Source organism: Suncus etruscus, chromosome 10 (genome assembly GCF_024139225.1).
Source record: "Suncus etruscus isolate mSunEtr1 chromosome 10, mSunEtr1.pri.cur, whole genome shotgun sequence".
In the NCBI taxonomy this organism is placed as follows: Eukaryota; Metazoa; Chordata; class Mammalia; order Eulipotyphla; family Soricidae; genus Suncus; species Suncus etruscus.
This window is the reverse complement of record NC_064857.1, coordinates 37,682,442-37,699,454: the sequence shown is the minus strand read 5'-3', so window position 1 is coordinate 37,699,454 and position 17,013 is coordinate 37,682,442. Positions and strand designations below refer to the sequence as shown.

General features: G+C 41.2%; 2 protein-coding genes across 3 annotated transcripts in view; both read left to right on the top strand.

The window, feature by feature from the left end:
* The window catches only part of LOC126020739 (farnesyl pyrophosphate synthase-like), a 340,408-nt gene that overhangs the window by 94,496 nt on the left and 228,899 nt on the right, over nt 1-17,013 (top strand). The gene's annotated exons all lie outside the window — the stretch shown is intronic.
* ASH1L (ASH1 like histone lysine methyltransferase) overlaps nt 1-17,013 on the top strand; it is a 178,512-nt gene that overhangs the window by 53,009 nt on the left and 108,490 nt on the right. The window contains 1 exon segment of the mRNA XM_049782187.1: nt 2,313-6,858. Coding sequence (XP_049638144.1) covers nt 2,313-6,858 — 4,546 coding nt within the window.

The window sequence follows — 17,013 nt, the reverse complement described above, 5'->3', positions numbered from 1 at the left end:
GTGTGGCGCCAAAACAAACAAGTATAATGGATTAGAATAAATTTTCCTGCCTATCAGTGTTATAATGAAAAAATATTATTTAAAGACAGTTTTGTAGGTAAGTGCTTGTGAAATTTTCAGCTATTACGAATTTCCCTCATACATGTATTCAGCCATCTTAAAAGTATTTCTCTTTCTATGTACTTGGATTGATTGGATCTCTTTTCATGTGTCAGTTCTATGCTGTTTTGATGCTGGAGACTTAAGAGTATAAATTACTTCCCTGACTTATTTTTTTAGTTATTTCTCGCTATGCTTGTCGTATTCTTATCAGTAAATGTTCTTTATTTTTTTTCCTTAAAAGAAGTCTTGGTGCTATTTATTAGAAACATAGTGGATTTATTAATTTCTTGGGGAAATTGTCATACTTATGTTTTATTATACATAAACATAGTATGTATATTTGTTCAAGTCTTTCTTAGTTTTGTTTTTTTTGTTTTTTGTTTTGTGATTTTGGGCCACACCTGGCAGTGCCCTGGGGTTACTTTTGGCTTTGTGCTTAGAAATAGCTCCTGGCAGGTTCAGAGGACCAATGGGATACTGGGAATCGAACCCAGGTCCATCCCAGGTTGGCTGTGTGCAAGGCAAGAGCCCATCTGCTATGCTATCACTCCAGCCCCTTTCTTAGTATTTTATAGTTTAAAAACTCAGTATTGCCTTGATTTAAAAACACATGTCGGGCCCGGAGAGATAGCACAGTGGCTTTTGCCTTGCAAAAGCCGATCCAGGACCAAAGGTGGTTGGTTCGAATCCCGGTGTCCCATATGGTCCCCCGTGCCTGCCAGGAGCTATTTCTGAGCAGACAGCCAGGAGTAACCCCTGAGCACCGCTGGGTGTGATCCAAAAACCAAAAAAACAAACAAAACAAAACAAAAAATGTCTATAACTATATCTATATATATTCACATAAGTGTATATATATTTACTGAGAAAAACTGTTAACTAAAATTATTAAAATAAAAATAGTGGTTCATTTGAAAGGTAATTGTGAGTACTGATAATAATTTTGAATATATTTTATGTTAATGACTGATTATTTTCTATTCTTAATATTTTATTTTTTCTATGTTTTTTCTATTTTTTTTATAAATTATATTTATTTAAATACCGTAATTACAAATATAATTGTAGTTGTATGATTACAGTCATGTAAAGAACACCCCCCTTCACCAGTGCAGGATTCCCACCACCAATTTCCCAGGTCTATCTACTCCCCATCCCGCCCACACCTGTACTCGAGACAGGCTTTCTTTTTCCCTCATTCATTCACATTGTTATGATAGTTTTCAGTGTAGTTATTTCTTTTCTTTTTTTTTTTTGGTTTTTGGGCCACACCCGGCAGTGCTCAGGGATCACTCCTGGCTGTCTGCTCAGAAATAGCTCCTGGCAGGCACGGGGGACCATATGGGACAACGGGATTTGAACCAACCACCTTAGGTCCTGGATTGGCTGTTTGCAAGGCAAACACCGTTGTGCTATCTCTCCGGGCCCCAGTGTAGTTATTTCTCTAACTGCACTTATCACTCTATGTCTATTTTTTAATCTTAATATTTTATATAGAAAAATTTTTTTTTTTTTTTGCCACACCTGGTGGCACTTAGGCCTTGCATCTGGCTCTGCACTCAGAAATTGTTCCTGACAAGCACGAAGGGTGGGGGGAGAATCATATGGGATGCCAAGAATTGAACCCAGGTCTGTCCCGGGTGGGCTGCGTCCAAGGCAAACACCCTACTGCTGTGTTATCACTCTGGCCCCTATAGAACATTTTAAAGAAAATCTGAATATTTTTCTATTCTTCACAAATTGAGAGAAATTGATAGCTCATTCAAGATTATAATTGAGAATGAGATAAATATGCAGAAATAGGTGAGGGATTGTACTGTATTATTTTTAAGTAATGGAAATCAATGAAAGATAGGTGCAGAATCATTTCAAAAGATCATGGGATATTGTTACTAATGATATTCCACTTTCTTTTTGAGCAATTGCTTTTACAAATTGTCAGAAATGCGAAAAGAACTGTATCCAGTAATATATATTTATGTGATTGCAAGACAACAAAAATAAAATCTTGATATTCTGATAGCATTATAGGCACTAATAATGACACTAATATGTTAAATGTATTTATAAAAACACTGTTGTCCATCTTGTATTTGTTATTTGTAATAATGAACTGAAATAGATTAAGGTTTATTCTACATTATTTGTAATGATGTGCTGAAATAGATTAAGGTTTACTCTCTGAAATCTTGTTTCTGTTCAAATTTTAGGACCCATCAAAGTTGTACAAGAAAGCAGGTGATGTTGCAGCAGCCATTGAATGCCAATCTGAAGAAAGCATCCATCTTCATTCACAGTTAGAAAATAATTCTTTGTCTAAGAAACTTTCTCCAGTACACTCAGAAATGGCAGATTATATTAGTGCAACATCATCGCTTGTTGGTAGCCGGGATTCTGATTTAAAGGACAGAACATTACTTAATGGAGGAACAAGTGTAACAGAAAAGTTGGCACAGCTCATTGCAACTTGTCCTCCTTCCAAGTCTTCCAAGACGAAACCGAAGAAGTTAGTCACTGGCACTACTACAGGATTGGTTAGTAAGGATTTGATTAGGAAAGCTGGCATTGGCTCTGTAACTGGGATTATCCATAAGGACTTAATTAAAAAACCAGCTATCAGCACAACAGTTGGATTGGTAACTAAAGAGCCTGGGAAAAAGCCAGTGTTTAATGCAACAGTAGGATTAGTCAATAAAGACTCAGTGAAAAAACTAGGAACTGGCACTACAGCAGTATTCATTAATAAAGACTTAGGCAAAAAAACAGGGACCATCACTACAGTAGGACTGCTGAGCAAAGATTCAGGAAAGAAGCTAGGAATTGGTATTGTTCCAGGTTTTGTGAACAAAGAATCTGGAAAGAAGTTAGGACTTGGCACTGTGGTTGGACTGGTTAATAAAGACTTGGGGAAAAAATTGGGTTCCACTGTTGGCCTAGTGGCCAAGGATTGTGCAAAGAAGATTGTAGCAAATTCAACAATGGGATTGGTTAGTAAAGAAATTGGGAAGAAACTGGTGAGTTGTTCTATGACCGGACTGGTCAGCAAAGATGCCATAAACCTTAAAGCTGAAGCACTGCTCTCTACTCAGGAACCACTTAAGGCTTCTTGCAGTACAAGCATCAATAATCATGAAAGTCAGGAACTTTCTGAATCCATGAAAGATAGTGCCACCAGCAAAACTTTTGAGAAGAATGTTATACGGCAGACTAAAGAGAACATTTTGGAAAAATTTTCAGTTCGAAGAGAAATAATTAATTTGGAGAAAGAAATGTTTAATGAATCAACATGCATTCAGCAAGACAGTTTCTCATCCAGTGAAAGGGGATCTTATGAAACTTCAAAGCAACCTCCTGTATATTGCACTTCTCCAGACTTTCAAATGGGAGGCGTTTCTGATGTATCCACAGCTAAATCCCCATTTAGTGCAGTAGGAGAAAGCAGTCTCCCTTCTCCATCACCTACTGTATCTGTTAATCCTTTAACCAGGATTTCCCCTGAAACACCTCAGCTGGCTCCTAATTCATTACTTTTAAGTCCTGCTGCAGAACTAATAGAAGAAATTTCAGATTCTGTTGGAAAGAGCCAGTTTACTTCTGAAAGTACTCATTTGAACATTGGTCTTAGGTCTGTGGGTCACAGCATGAACATTGAATGTAAGGGGATTGATAAAGATCTAAGTGATTCAAAAAGTACGCATATAGATCTTTCAAGAATAAACTCTTCCTTGGGAAAAAAGCCAAGTTTAACTTCTGAATCCAGTATTCATACAATTACGCCTTCAGTTGTTAACTTTACTAGTTTATTTAGTAACAAGCCCTTTCTAAAACTTGGTGCAGTAACTGCATCTGACAAACACTGCCAAGTTACTGATAGTCTGAGCACTAGTTTGCAGTCCAAACCATTAAAAAAAAGGAAAGGAAGAAAACCTCGGTGGACTAAAGTAGTGGCAAGAAGCGCATGTCGATCTCCAAAAGGACTAGAATTAGAAAGATCAGAGCTTTTTAAAAATGTTTCATGTAGTTCACTATCGAGTTCTGAACAGGCCAAATTTATGAAGACCATCGGACCATCTTCATTTGTAGATCATGACTTCCTTAAACACCGGTTGCCAAAGTTGAGCAAGTCTACCACTGCATCTCTTGCTCTTTTAACTGATAGTGAAAAACCATCTCATAAGTCTTTTGCTACTCACAAGCTGTCCTCCAGTATGTGTGTCCCTAGTGACCTTTTATCTGATATTTATAAGCCCAAAAGAGGACGGCCTAAATCCAAGGAGATGCCTCAACTGGAAGGTCCACCTAAAAGGACTTTGAAAATCCCTGCATCTAAAGTTTTTTCTTTGCAATCTAAAGAAGAACAAGAACCCCCAATTTTACAGCCAGAAATTGAAATTCCTTCCTTCAAACAGAGTCTGTCTGTGTCTCCATTTCCCAAAAAAAGAGGTAGGCCTAAGAGACAAATGAGATCACCAGTCAAGATGAAGCCACCTGTACTGTCAGTGGCACCTTTTGTTGCCACAGAAAGTCCAAGCAAGATAGAGTCTGAAAATGACAACCACAGAAGTGGCAGTGATTTCTTTGAAAGTGAGGATCAACTGCAGGATCCAGATGACTTAGATGATAGTCATAGACCCACTGTTTGTAGTATGAGTGACCTTGAAATGGATCCTGATAAAAAAATTACCAAGAGAAACAATGGACAATTAATGAAAACAATTATTCGCAAAATAAATAAAATGAAGACTTTGAAGAGAAAGAAACTGTTGAATCAGATTCTTTCAAGTTCAGTAGAGTCAAGTAATAAAGGGAAAGTGCAATCCAAACTCCATAATACAGTGTCAAGTCTTGCTGCCACATTTGGCTCAAAATTGGGCCAACAGATAAATGTCAGTAAGAAAGGAACTATTTACATAGGAAAGAGGAGGGGTAGAAAACCAAAAACTGTATTAAATGGCCTTCTTTCTGGTAGCCCTGCCAGCCTTGCTGTTCTTGAGCAAACAGCTCAGCAAGCGGCTGGGTCAGCATTAGGACAGATCCTCCCCCCTTTACTTCCTTCCTCTGCTAGTAGTTCTGAGATACTTCCATCACCCATTTGCTCTCAGTCTTCTGGGACTAGTGGAGGTCAGAGCCCAGTAAGTAGTGATGCAGGCTTTGTTGAACCCAGTTCCGTGCCATATTTACATTTACACTCCAGACAGGGCAGTATGATTCAGACTCTTGCAATGAAGAAGGCTTCAAAGGGAAGGAGGCGATTATCTCCTCCTACTTTGTTGCCAAATTCTCCTTCACATTTGAGTGAACTTGCATCTTTGAAAGAAGCTACTCCTTCTCCCATTAGTGAGTCTCATAGTGATGAGACTATTCCCAGTGATAGTGGAATAGGAACAGACAATAACAGCACATCAGACAGGGCAGAGAAATTCTGTGGGCAAAAAAAGAGGAGACATTCTTTTGAGCATGTTTCTCTGATTCCCCCTGAAACCTCAACAGTCCTTAGCAGTCTTAAAGAAAAACACAAACATAAATGCAAACGCAGGAATCATGATTACCTCAGCTATGACAAGATAAAGAGGCAGAAACGAAAGCGGAAAAAGAAATATCCACAATTGCGAAATAGGCAAGATCCAGACTTTATTGCAGATCTGGAGGAATTAATAAGTCGTCTGAGTGAAATTCGAATCACCCATCGGAGTCATCATTTTATCCCACGAGACCTTTTGCCAACTATTTTTCGGATCAACTTTAATAGTTTCTATACACATCCTTCTTTTCCCTTAGACCCTTTGCACTACATTCGAAAACCTGACTTAAAAAAGAAGAGAGGAAGACCCCCTAAGATGAGGGAGGCAATGGCCGAAATGCCTTTTATGCATAGTCTTAGTTTTCCTCTTTCTAGTACTGGATTCTATCCCTCTTATAGCATGCCTTATTCCCCCTCACCCCTTACAGCTGCACCCATAGGATTGGGTTACTATGGAAGGTATCCCCCCACTCTTTACCCACCTCCTCCATCTCCTTCTTTCACTACTCCACTTCCACCTCCTTCCTATATGCATGCTGGTCATTTACTTCTCAATCCAACCAAATATCACAAGAAAAAACATAAGTTACTTCGACAGGAGGCCTTTCTTACAACTAGCAGGACTCCCCTTCTTTCCATGAGTACTTACCCTAGTGTCCCTCCAGAGATGGCCTATGGTTGGATGGTTGAGCACAAACACAGACACCGTCATAAACACAGAGAACACCGGTCTTCTGAGCAACCCCAGGTTTCTATGGATACTGGCTCTTCCAGATCTGTCCTGGAGTCTCTTAAACGCTATCGATTTGGAAAGGATGCTGTTGGAGAGCGATATAAGCATAAGGAAAAACACCGTTGTCATATGTCCTGCCCTCATCTCTCTCCTTCAAAAAGTTTAATAAACAGAGAAGAACAGTGGGTGCACCGAGAACCTTCAGAATCCAGTTCATTGACTTTGGGGTTGCAGACACCTTTACAAATTGACTGTTCAGAAAATTCTCCAAGTTTATCCCTTGGAGGATTCACTCCCAACTCTGATCTCGCCAGCAGTGATGAACATACAAACCTTTTTACAAGTGCAATAGGCAGCTGCAGAGTTTCAAATCCTAATTCCAGTGGCCGGAAGAAACTAACTGACAGCCCTGGACTGTTTTCTGCACAGGACACCTCCCTAAATCGGCCTCACAGGAAAGAGCCACTGCCTGCCAGTGAAAGGGCAGTACAGACCTTGACAGGTAAGAGGGTTCTTTTGTTGTATGCTCATATATTATAGTAGTAGATCATGTTTACCCACTGGTTGCTTTGTACATAAAGGTTTACTTTATCACTATATTTTGACATTTATCTTCAGTTTCCATTATCAATTGATATACAAGTTGTGTCTGTACTTTAACTTTATATTTTTGAGAAGAGATACCATCAAGGCAAACAAGAAATTGTTCTCTTGGGGCTGAAGAGATGAACTCTGTCAACACCCAAACACACCAAGGAATAATCCTTGAGTGCAGAACCAGGAGTAACCCCTGAGCATTGCTGGGTATGCCCCCCATCACCCAAAAAAATAAGATTCACAGATTCTAGGAATTTAAAGGCTATATGGGGAGGCACTTAAAAAAAAAACTCATCTTCTGGAAATAAGAAAGAATTATATTTTGGGGAGAGAGTTTTGGTCTTAGCTTTTTGGTTTTAACCAGAGGTACTCATGACCTAATCCTGTCTTGATGCTCTGGAGTTGCTCCTAGGGGTGTTCACATGGCCATCCAGTGCCAGGGGATGGAATCTGGCCCTTAAAGAACTAACTGGTTTCTCTCCCCCCCCCCTTCCCATTTATGTTTTTGGGAATTGAACCTAGGGTCTCACGCATGTAAAGTGAGTGCTCTAATGCTATGTTATATCCCTCATCAAAGAATAATGTATTTTCTTATATAAAAAGACAGGTCTTGGGCTGGAGTGATAGTACAGAAGGGAGGGCATTTGCCTTGTATGAGGGTGACCCGGGTTCAATCCCCGGCATCTGGCATTCCATATGGTCCCCTGATCACTGCCGAGTGTGCCCCCAAAGCAAAACAAATAAAAAAAAAAAGACAGTTATTCTTTAAGTGGGCTACCCTCAGTGATGTTAGGAGAATGGTGCTGGAACCGCTCCTAGCAATATTTCTCCAGCTTGGGTTGCTTGGTTGTCATCAGAACTAGGTGGTTATCAGCTGGGAAGGCTTGTGGTATCAAGGATCAAATACTGAACTTTGCACATGTTAAGTGTTTGCTTATTCTTTCTGTTCCTTATAACATATTTTTAGAGAAAAATGGCTCACAAGTATCTTTTAATTAATGGCAGATTTATTTGGGAGCATTCCAAGTATTTGTTATTGTTGTTTGTTTTTGGGCCACACCTGGTGATGCTCAGGAGTTACTCCTTTTTTTTTTTTTTTTTTTTTTTTTTTTTTTAGTTTTTGGTTTTTGGGTCACACCCGGTGATGCTCAGGGGTTACTCCTGGCTGTCTGCTCAGAAATAGCTCCTGGCAGGCACGGGGGACCATATGGGACACCGGGATTCGAACCAACCACCTATGGTCCTTGATCAGCTGCTTGCAAGGCAAACACCGCTGTGCTATCTCTCCGGGCCCAGGAGTTACTCCTGAGCTATGTGCTCAGAAATAGTTCCTGGTTTGGGGGACCATATGGGACTTTGGGGGATCGAACTGTGGTCCGTCCTAGGCTAGCATTTGCAAGGCATACACTGCTCTGGCTCCTCCAAGCATTTCTTTGGGGACCACATGAACTAATACTAGATCTGGTAATGCTTGTTTGATCCAGTTCTGCTTAGGCCTAGTAATACTTGGAGTCACCAGCATCATCTTGAAGGTATTTCGAGAACTTTATGTAGTACTACGAATCAAACATGGGGCCTCCAGTGACAGGAATATGCTTAAGCCCTGTGCAAGACTTTTAATATAAATAAAAATAAATAAATGAATATTTACATTAAAATATTTTGTTTGCCTAATACTTTTGTAATTAACAAATCTGTAAGTGGGCACTGGAATGGAAGTACAGTGGTGGTGCGCTTGCATATGGCTGACCCAGGTTCATTTCTTGGCATCCCACATGGGCCCTTAAGTACCACCAAGAGTGATCCAGAAAACAAAACAAGAAAAAAATAACTATGAGCATAAATGTATTATCAACTTACTGAAATGTAGCAAAATATATAACAAAATAGAGTACCTTTAGATATTTTCATAGAAGTCATTTTAGTTGGATCTAAATGACAAAATTGTACATTGTATGATATTTAGGAACTATCTTTGAGGAATTAAAAGAGGGAGCCATCTGGTTCTCTCTTTGATTCTGGAGACCAGTTCTTGCCAGGTATGGGGTTTGGGGAGGCCCTATGCCGGAGGCCCTCTCCCTAGCCTGGGGAGTGCTGGGAGGCTTGGCATGCCCCCAGCCGTCCTTGTCTTTTTCCCCTGACTTCAGGCCTTCCCTGGGTGCCAGCTCAGATGGCCAGAAGTGGGTTCAGGTGGACTCTTTGGGGTCCTCAGGCTTCCCCCCTCCATCCGTACTCCAGGGGGGAGGTGCATAGGGAGAAAGGCGGCCAGATATCTGGCTTCTGGTTTCCTCTTTGATTCTGGAGGCCAGCTCGTGCCAGGTATGGGGTTTGGGGAGGCCCCATGCCAGAGGCCTTCTCCCTAGCCTGGGGAGTGCTGCCCCCAGCTGTCCCCCTCTTTTTTCCCTTGACTCCAGACCCTCCCTATGTGCCGGCTCAGATGGCCAAAAGTGGGTTCAGGTGGAGAATTCAGGTGGATTCTTAGGGGTCCTCAGGCTTCCCTCCTCCTTCCGTACTCCAAGCGGGAGGTGTATGAGGAGGAGGGTGGGCAAATATCTGGCTTCTGGTTTCCCCTTTGATTCTGGAGGCCAGCTCTTCCCAGGTATGGGGTTTGGGGAGTCCCCATGCTGGAGGCCTTCTCCCTAGCCTGGGGAGTGCTGGGATGCTTGGCAGGCCCCCAGCCGTCCCTCTCTTTTTCCCCTGGACTCCAGGCCTTCCCTGGGTGCCGGTCCAGGTGGGCTCTATAGGGGTCATCAGGCTTTCCCCCTACCTCTCCCTACAGTAATGGGAATGCACTTTGGGAGGAGGGCGGGTCGTTCTAGCACTGGTTTATGTTGGGACAGTCACTGGAAATTTTTTCTCCTTGGTCTCCTATTGACAGTATTGTATGCACATAGTTTATATATGCATAATATCTAACTTGTATTGTGACCTTGATACTGCCCTACAAAGCTCATTTCTAATCTTTTACTGCCTCAGTCCCAACCCTTATTTCCCTCATCTTTCTATGTAGGTGCAGCTCATGACATGAAGCTCAACACATAGAGTGATGAGTACAGTTAGAGAAATAACTACACTGAAAACTATCATAACAATGTGAATGAATGAGGAAAATAGAAAGCCTGTCTTGAGTACAGGTGTGGGTGGGGAGGAGGGAGATCTGGGAAATTGGTGGTGGGAATCTTGCACTGGTGAAGGGGGATGTTCTTTATATGACTGTTATCATACAACTACAATCATATTTGTAATTACAGTGTTTAAATAAAGATGATAAAAAAAAAGAGGGAGCCAAAGTAGTTGTACAGTGGGTATGTGTTTTTATTTGTATGTATCTGACTCAGGTTTAATTCCTGGCTGTAGATGAACCAGGGCTCTGTGGTTCCCTGAACCCCACTAGTAGTGATCAATGAGTGCAGAACTAGGAAGAAGCCCTGATCACTGCCTGGTATGGTCTTCCATGCTCTCATTCCCAAAATAGAATTGAAAAGAAAGGAAGCATTGTCTTTTTATATTTTTATATTGGTGGTATTGCTAAATTGGAAGATATTGTGTGTACATGCATGTGGTGCGTGTTGCTCACTCCTGAGCTCTGCTGGCTATGACCCAAGAACTAGCAAAATAAAATAAAATAAGCTCGATGATTTTTTTGTTTGTTTTTTGGGCCACACCCTGTGATGCTCAGACCTTACTCATGGCTATGTGCTCAGAAATTGCTCCTAGCTCTGGGGACCATATGGGACACCAGAGATCAAACCAAGGTCCGTCATGGATCTGCTTCATACAAGGCAAACTACTGCTATGCTATGCTGTATTATCATGCCTGCCTCGACAATATTTTTTTTGTTTTTGTTTTTATTTTTCATGAACTTGAGAAGATAACTACAGTCTTGGTGGGATGGGGAAGCTATTACTTTTTTATGTTGGTGTGATTTGGAGGACCATAGTCAATATTGATCAGGGCTTATTCTTTATTTTTTCTTTTCCTCACCCTCCCAGGGATCATTCTTGGACCTGCACTCAGTGTTCACTCCTGGCAGGGCTCATGGGACCTTTTTTTTTTTTCTTTTTGGTTTTTGGTTTTTGGGTCACTCCTGGCAGGCTCAAGGACCATATGGGATGCCGGGATTTGAACCACCGTCCTTCTGCACACAAGGCAAACACCTTACCTCCATGCTATCTCTCCGGCCCCCTCGGGGGACCATTCTTGATGTCAGGGGTTGAATCTGAATCATCTGTGTTCAAGAGGGCAAGCTGTGTGCACCTTTCTCTGCCCGGCCCTATTCCTTGCTTTTTAAAAAAAATTTAATAAACAGGAGAGGAGTTACCAACTCAAATTACGTTAGTGGTGCTCAGATTACTGGCTCTACATTCGGGAATCACTCCTGGTGGGCTCAGGGGACCTTATGGAATGTAAGGTATTAAACCCGGGTCATCCTTGTGCAAGGCAAACATCTTAGCACTGTATTATCATACTGGCCCAGTTCAATAGATTTTTGTGTTAATTGGGGTTGATTTTGATTTTGTTTTGGGGCCACACACAACAGGACTTGGGCTTATTCTTGGCTCTGTGTTGAGGTATAATTCCTTGTGAAGCTCAGAAATTTTATGTTGTGGATGATTAAACCTCTATTGTCCCTGTGCAAGGTACTTTACCATCTCTGTAGTACTACACACTATCCTTTCTCTCTGTCCCTATGTGTTAATTGTTTTGGAAGTGCTGGGTATCAGGGATCGAGTCCAAGTATGTAAAAATCTAAGAACGTAAGGAAAATATTTTGCCTCTGAGCCATATCTCTAGCCATATTCAACAGAATTTTTATTCTTACTGTTTTGTTTGGGGCCACACCCAGTGTTAATCAGGGCTTACTCCTAGCTCTACTTTCAGGAATCACTCCTGGTGGTGCTCAGGTGACCATATGGAATTCTGGGGATCAAACTCAGGGCAGTAATTTGCAAGGCAAGCTTTTTTCTGTACTCTATCACCAGTGCAAGATTGTTTTGTTTTGTTTTTTGGGCCAAACTGTGGCACTCGGGTTACTCCTGCTTCTGCCTTTAGGAATTGCTCCTGGCAGGCTCAGGGGGACCATGTGGGATGCTGGAAATCAATTGTCCTCAGTTGGCCACATACAAGGCTAATGACCTACCACTATGCTATCACCCTGGCCTCACAGCCCAATTTTTTAATATTTAATTCACATTTACTACTGAATAATATCTGCTAGATTTTTTTACTTTGTAGGTTTTTGTGATATAATAAGGTGTAAAATCACCTCATGTTCTGTATCTCCAACCTTGGGTGAGCCGGTCTGAAGCAGAGATGCAGAGATGCTGCATGAAATAATCCAAACCAGGCTGAGGATGATACACATGTAGCCTGTCAGTCTGCTACCTCTTACTGAGAGCGAGCTGCCTGCCAGGATTGTGGTGTTATTTCCTTTTTGGGTTTTGGTTTTGTTGTTGTTTTGTTTTGTCACACCTGGTGATGCTCATGGGGTTACTTCTGGCTATACCCTCAGAAATAGCTTTTGGCTTTGGGGACCATATGGGAACCGAATGAACCAAGGTCCACCCTGGGCCAGCCATGTAAAGCAAACTCCCTACCGATACGAGATCGCTCTGGTCCAGAACTGTGGTTTTTATTGAGTACAGAGACTACTGCAGGATGGGGCAATAAGGACAGATAGCTCAAGCTATTCCGAGCCAGTACCACCCAGGTTTACATGTAAGACAATCTCTATTTTTGGGTAAAATCAAGTTCTAAACAAACAGATACAAAGAAATCAGGGATGACTTCTTATTTTTTGGGTAAAACAAGGTATAGTCTAACAACTCCCCTTTTTTGTTTAAAAAAATCAAGAGGGGTACATTTGTTGTGTTTCATTGTTCTCTGCAAGAGGCAAGAAATCCAGATCAGAATTTATCAAAGTGATCATTATTTGCATAGGCATGGTAAAAGCTAGGGAAACAAAAAGGAATATAAACTTTTAGATCAAGCAAGGTGTTGAGGAAATTTTAAGTCAGTTACTATTGTAGCTAATTGTTAGCAATCACTGGTACTGAGGATAAATTGTAAAAGCATCATACCTTAGAATGTGTATACGTTATTCTAAAAAATATTGGCTTTTTCCATATCCTTGTCTGTATATATCAAAATTTTTTTAGACTTATCAATTTGAAAACAAATTTCTAAACATCTTACACTGAGCACTGACTGCAATACGAGTCTAGAACAAATAAGTTCCTTTTCCATAGACTTCTCTAATCAAAATTATTAGAACATTTCCACAGATATACTTAATTTGAAATAAATTTGCTGGGGCCGGAGAGATAGCACGAATGTAGGGTGTTTGCCTTGCATGCAGGACAGTGGTTCGAATTCCGTCATCCCATATGATCCCCTGAGCCTGCCAGGAGCGATTTCTGAGCGTAGAGCCAGGAGTAACTCCTGAGCACTGCCTGGTGTGACCCCAAAACAAAACAAAACAAAAAGAAATAAATTTGCTAAAACGTTCTTATAATGAACACTGTTATAAAAGTGTAGTATTCAAGTTTCTTTTCCATAGACTTCTGTGGATAAAGACATTTTTGTGGATATACTTAATTAGAACATTTTTGCAGATTTACTTAATTTGAGAATAAGTTGTTAAATGATATACACAGTCAAACATCATAGCATTTGGGAAACATTCACTAGGATAGCTGAGAACCATTAAAAATCAAACAACATACATTTCCTTGGAACTGTACAAACTAATATTAAACCACTAGGTTGGATACATAATTATGTTTGTATAATAGACCAAAAAAAGGGATAGACCAAAAGAGTAGCTATTAAGATCTATACATAGAACACACAATTTAATATAATGACTGATGCAAATAGTGTCAGGAGATTAACCTAGAAGAACGTTAATTTTTCGGAGGTAACCCAGGTGCAAGAGGTTCTGAAAACAGCTTCTCAGTTGAAGTTTGCCTGGGATTTGTTTCTCCATCTCTACATTTTGTGGTATGCTGCTTAGATCACCTGGAACAGAAAAGCTTTAAGTACCTGGGCCCAAATCTGGGTGAAGGGACCTTCTCTTCCTGCTGTTGATCCCCCTCCAATGGGGTTGTCTCTTTGACTTCTATGTCATAGATGACGTTGATAAACTGCTGCAGGTTGGGGAACTTTTCACAAAGCAGCTTTGGTAGAAGAAAGGCGGTGGGTGTCATATCTGGAATGTTGCCCAGATTCTTCAGCTCTTTCCTCTTTACTGTCTGCTTCTGACCCATTTGACGGAACCTTTGATGCCATGGGTGGTTGGGCAGCTGAGTTAGGTATGGGGATGAATCAGCAGAACCTGTGTTGAGCACACCACCTGGTCCAGATACATTAGTAGCTTTTGGTCCTCTCCTTTCACAACATCAAATTCCACTGTTTCCCCATCTCAACACTACACAGAAACTTTCTGGGATTGTTTCTTTTAATAGTTGTCCAGTGAACAAAGACATTTTCATTGATGTTATTTTTATTGATAAGTCTGTAACCTTTCCAGACTTTGAATCATTTGACAGTGCCTAGGACTTGGATTGCCAGCATCAGTTTGTCCCTGACTCCTGGCTTAGGGCACAGGTATATCTGTGGTCAAGCCATTTTCAAACTGAGTCTGCAGAGACAGTAGCCAGCTCATCATCCTTGGGATATGGGGAATTCTCTCTGTTTTAGTGCCAGTAGTGAGTGATAAATTATTAGCCCTGGAAAGACACCCTTCCCCTCTTGGGTCTTGTGCATAGGAGAATCTATACGGAGCCTGGCATATACAGTCCAGAACAAGAAATGCAGGTAGATGGACCAGAGCAACAAGCCATTCAAAACAGGGACCATGTGTACCTTTGTTCCAGTGGAAGGTCCCGCATATTCAGTCCAGCTCAAGGGAGGCATAAGGGTGATTATCTACCAGAGGGTCAAGTCACTCATCATCATTAGAGTCTTCTCAGGTTCTTGGGTCGCTGTTCAAACACCAGTTGTAAAAACACCCCGTACACAATATTTTCAATCCCGGGTGAGCGGGTCTGAAGCAGAGTCACTTCATGAAATAATTGAAACCGGGCTGAGGATGAAACGTGTCATCTGGCAATCTTTTACTGCATATTGTGAGCGAACTGCCTGCCAGACTCTTTTATATTGAGTACAGGGACAATGGGAGAATAAGAACAGTAAGGACAGATAGCTCAGGCTATCCAGAGCCAGTCCCACATTTACATGTAAGACAGTCTCTGAGGATAAAACCAAGTCATAAATTGATACAAAGAAACCAGGGATGATCTAAATACCATTAAATTGCGATAAGGCGGGGCCAGAGAGATAGCATGGAGGTAGGGTGTTTGCCTTTCATGCAGAAGGACGATGGTTTGAATCCTGGCATCCCATATGGACCCCTGAGCGCTGCCGGGTATGACCCAAAAGCAAACAAAAAAATTGTGATAAGGCATATAAAAAGAGAAAGTTTAGGGTTTGGTTAATATGAAATGGGGGCCAAACTCAGGCTTCCCTGAGAGACTGATGAATATAATACTTGTAGGATAAGTAGCAGTAATTTTGGTAGATAAGATTTTGTTCATTTATTAATTTGCAAAATTATTTAGTACTATTTTAATGAATATCATACAAAGACAGCTTAGTGAAGGAAGAATGAATTGCCCATAAGTAAAAGCATAATTGAGCAATATTGTAAAACTAATTAGCAGTGTTTGTTTTGATCATTAGTATCTATTTAATTACTATTTATAGCCTGATAACTAAAAGTTGAATTTTGGGGGCCAGAGTGATAGCACAGCAGTAGGGCATTTACTGTGCACATGAACAACCCAGGACAGACCTGGGTTCAATCCCCACCATCCCATGTGGTCCCAAGCCTGCCAGAAGCTATTTCTGAGCACAGAGACAGGAGTAAAGCCTGAGTGCTGCTGGGTGTGGCCCCAAAACAAAAATCAGACAAAGTGGTGAATTCAGATGTATGAGAACCTCACGCTGAGAATTGAATGAAGAATATACTTGAAGATTTGAAGTATAATGGAAATTAGATATTGGAAAAGCTGGAGCAACAGAGTTCTTCGTATAAGGAGAAAGAATGCAAGAGAACTTAGTAACAGTGTGGTGAAAGAAAATGAGCAGTTCAAATGTTAAATATTGTTAGATTTTTATATGAGTAAGCAAAAGTCAGCAGCATTTATCTTAGATTTGTACTTATTTTTGTTTTGTTTTTGGGCCACTTTCAGCAATGCTCAGGTTTTACTCCTGGCTCTATGCTCAGAAATCACCCCTGACTGGCTCAGGGGACCATATGGGATGCCAGGGATTGAACCCGAATCTGTCTCGGGTTGGCTGCGTGCAAGGCAAATGCCCTACCGCTGTGCTATCGCTCTGGCCCCCTGTATTTTTAAAAATCATTATAAAATATTTTGTGGGGCCATACCATGCGTTGCTCAGGTCGTACTCCTCAGTGCTCAGAAATCACTCCTGGTGGTGCTCTACTTGGAAGATAATGTGCATTACTGAGGCTTGACCCAGAGTCAGTTGTGTGCGATCCAAGTGGCTTAAACATTGTACTATATGGGGCCGGCAAGGTGGCACTAGAGGTAAGGTGTCTGCCTTGCAAGCGCTAGCCAAGGAAGGACTGTGGCTCGATCCCCTGGCGTCCCATATGGTCCCCCCAAGCCAGGGGCCATTTCTGAGCACTTAGCCAGAAGTAACCCCTGAGCATCAAACGGGTGTGGCCCCCCAAACAAAACAAAACAAAACAAAAAAACATTGTACTATCTCTCTGGCCCTAGATTTAGATTTTTGAAAGCTTATTCAATAGGCTGGTATATGACAATTAAATTGTAGCTGATCAGCTAGAAGTATAGCTCAAGGGACAGTATTTACAGGTAGCCTTTGCTACAGAAAGTTCAGGTTTGTAGTAAATCTCTCCACTTTTTCCCAGCAGCATACTTGTGGGGTGTGTTCGTGCGCATACACACACACACACACACACACACACACACACACACACACACACAGACAAATGTGTTTTAGATGACA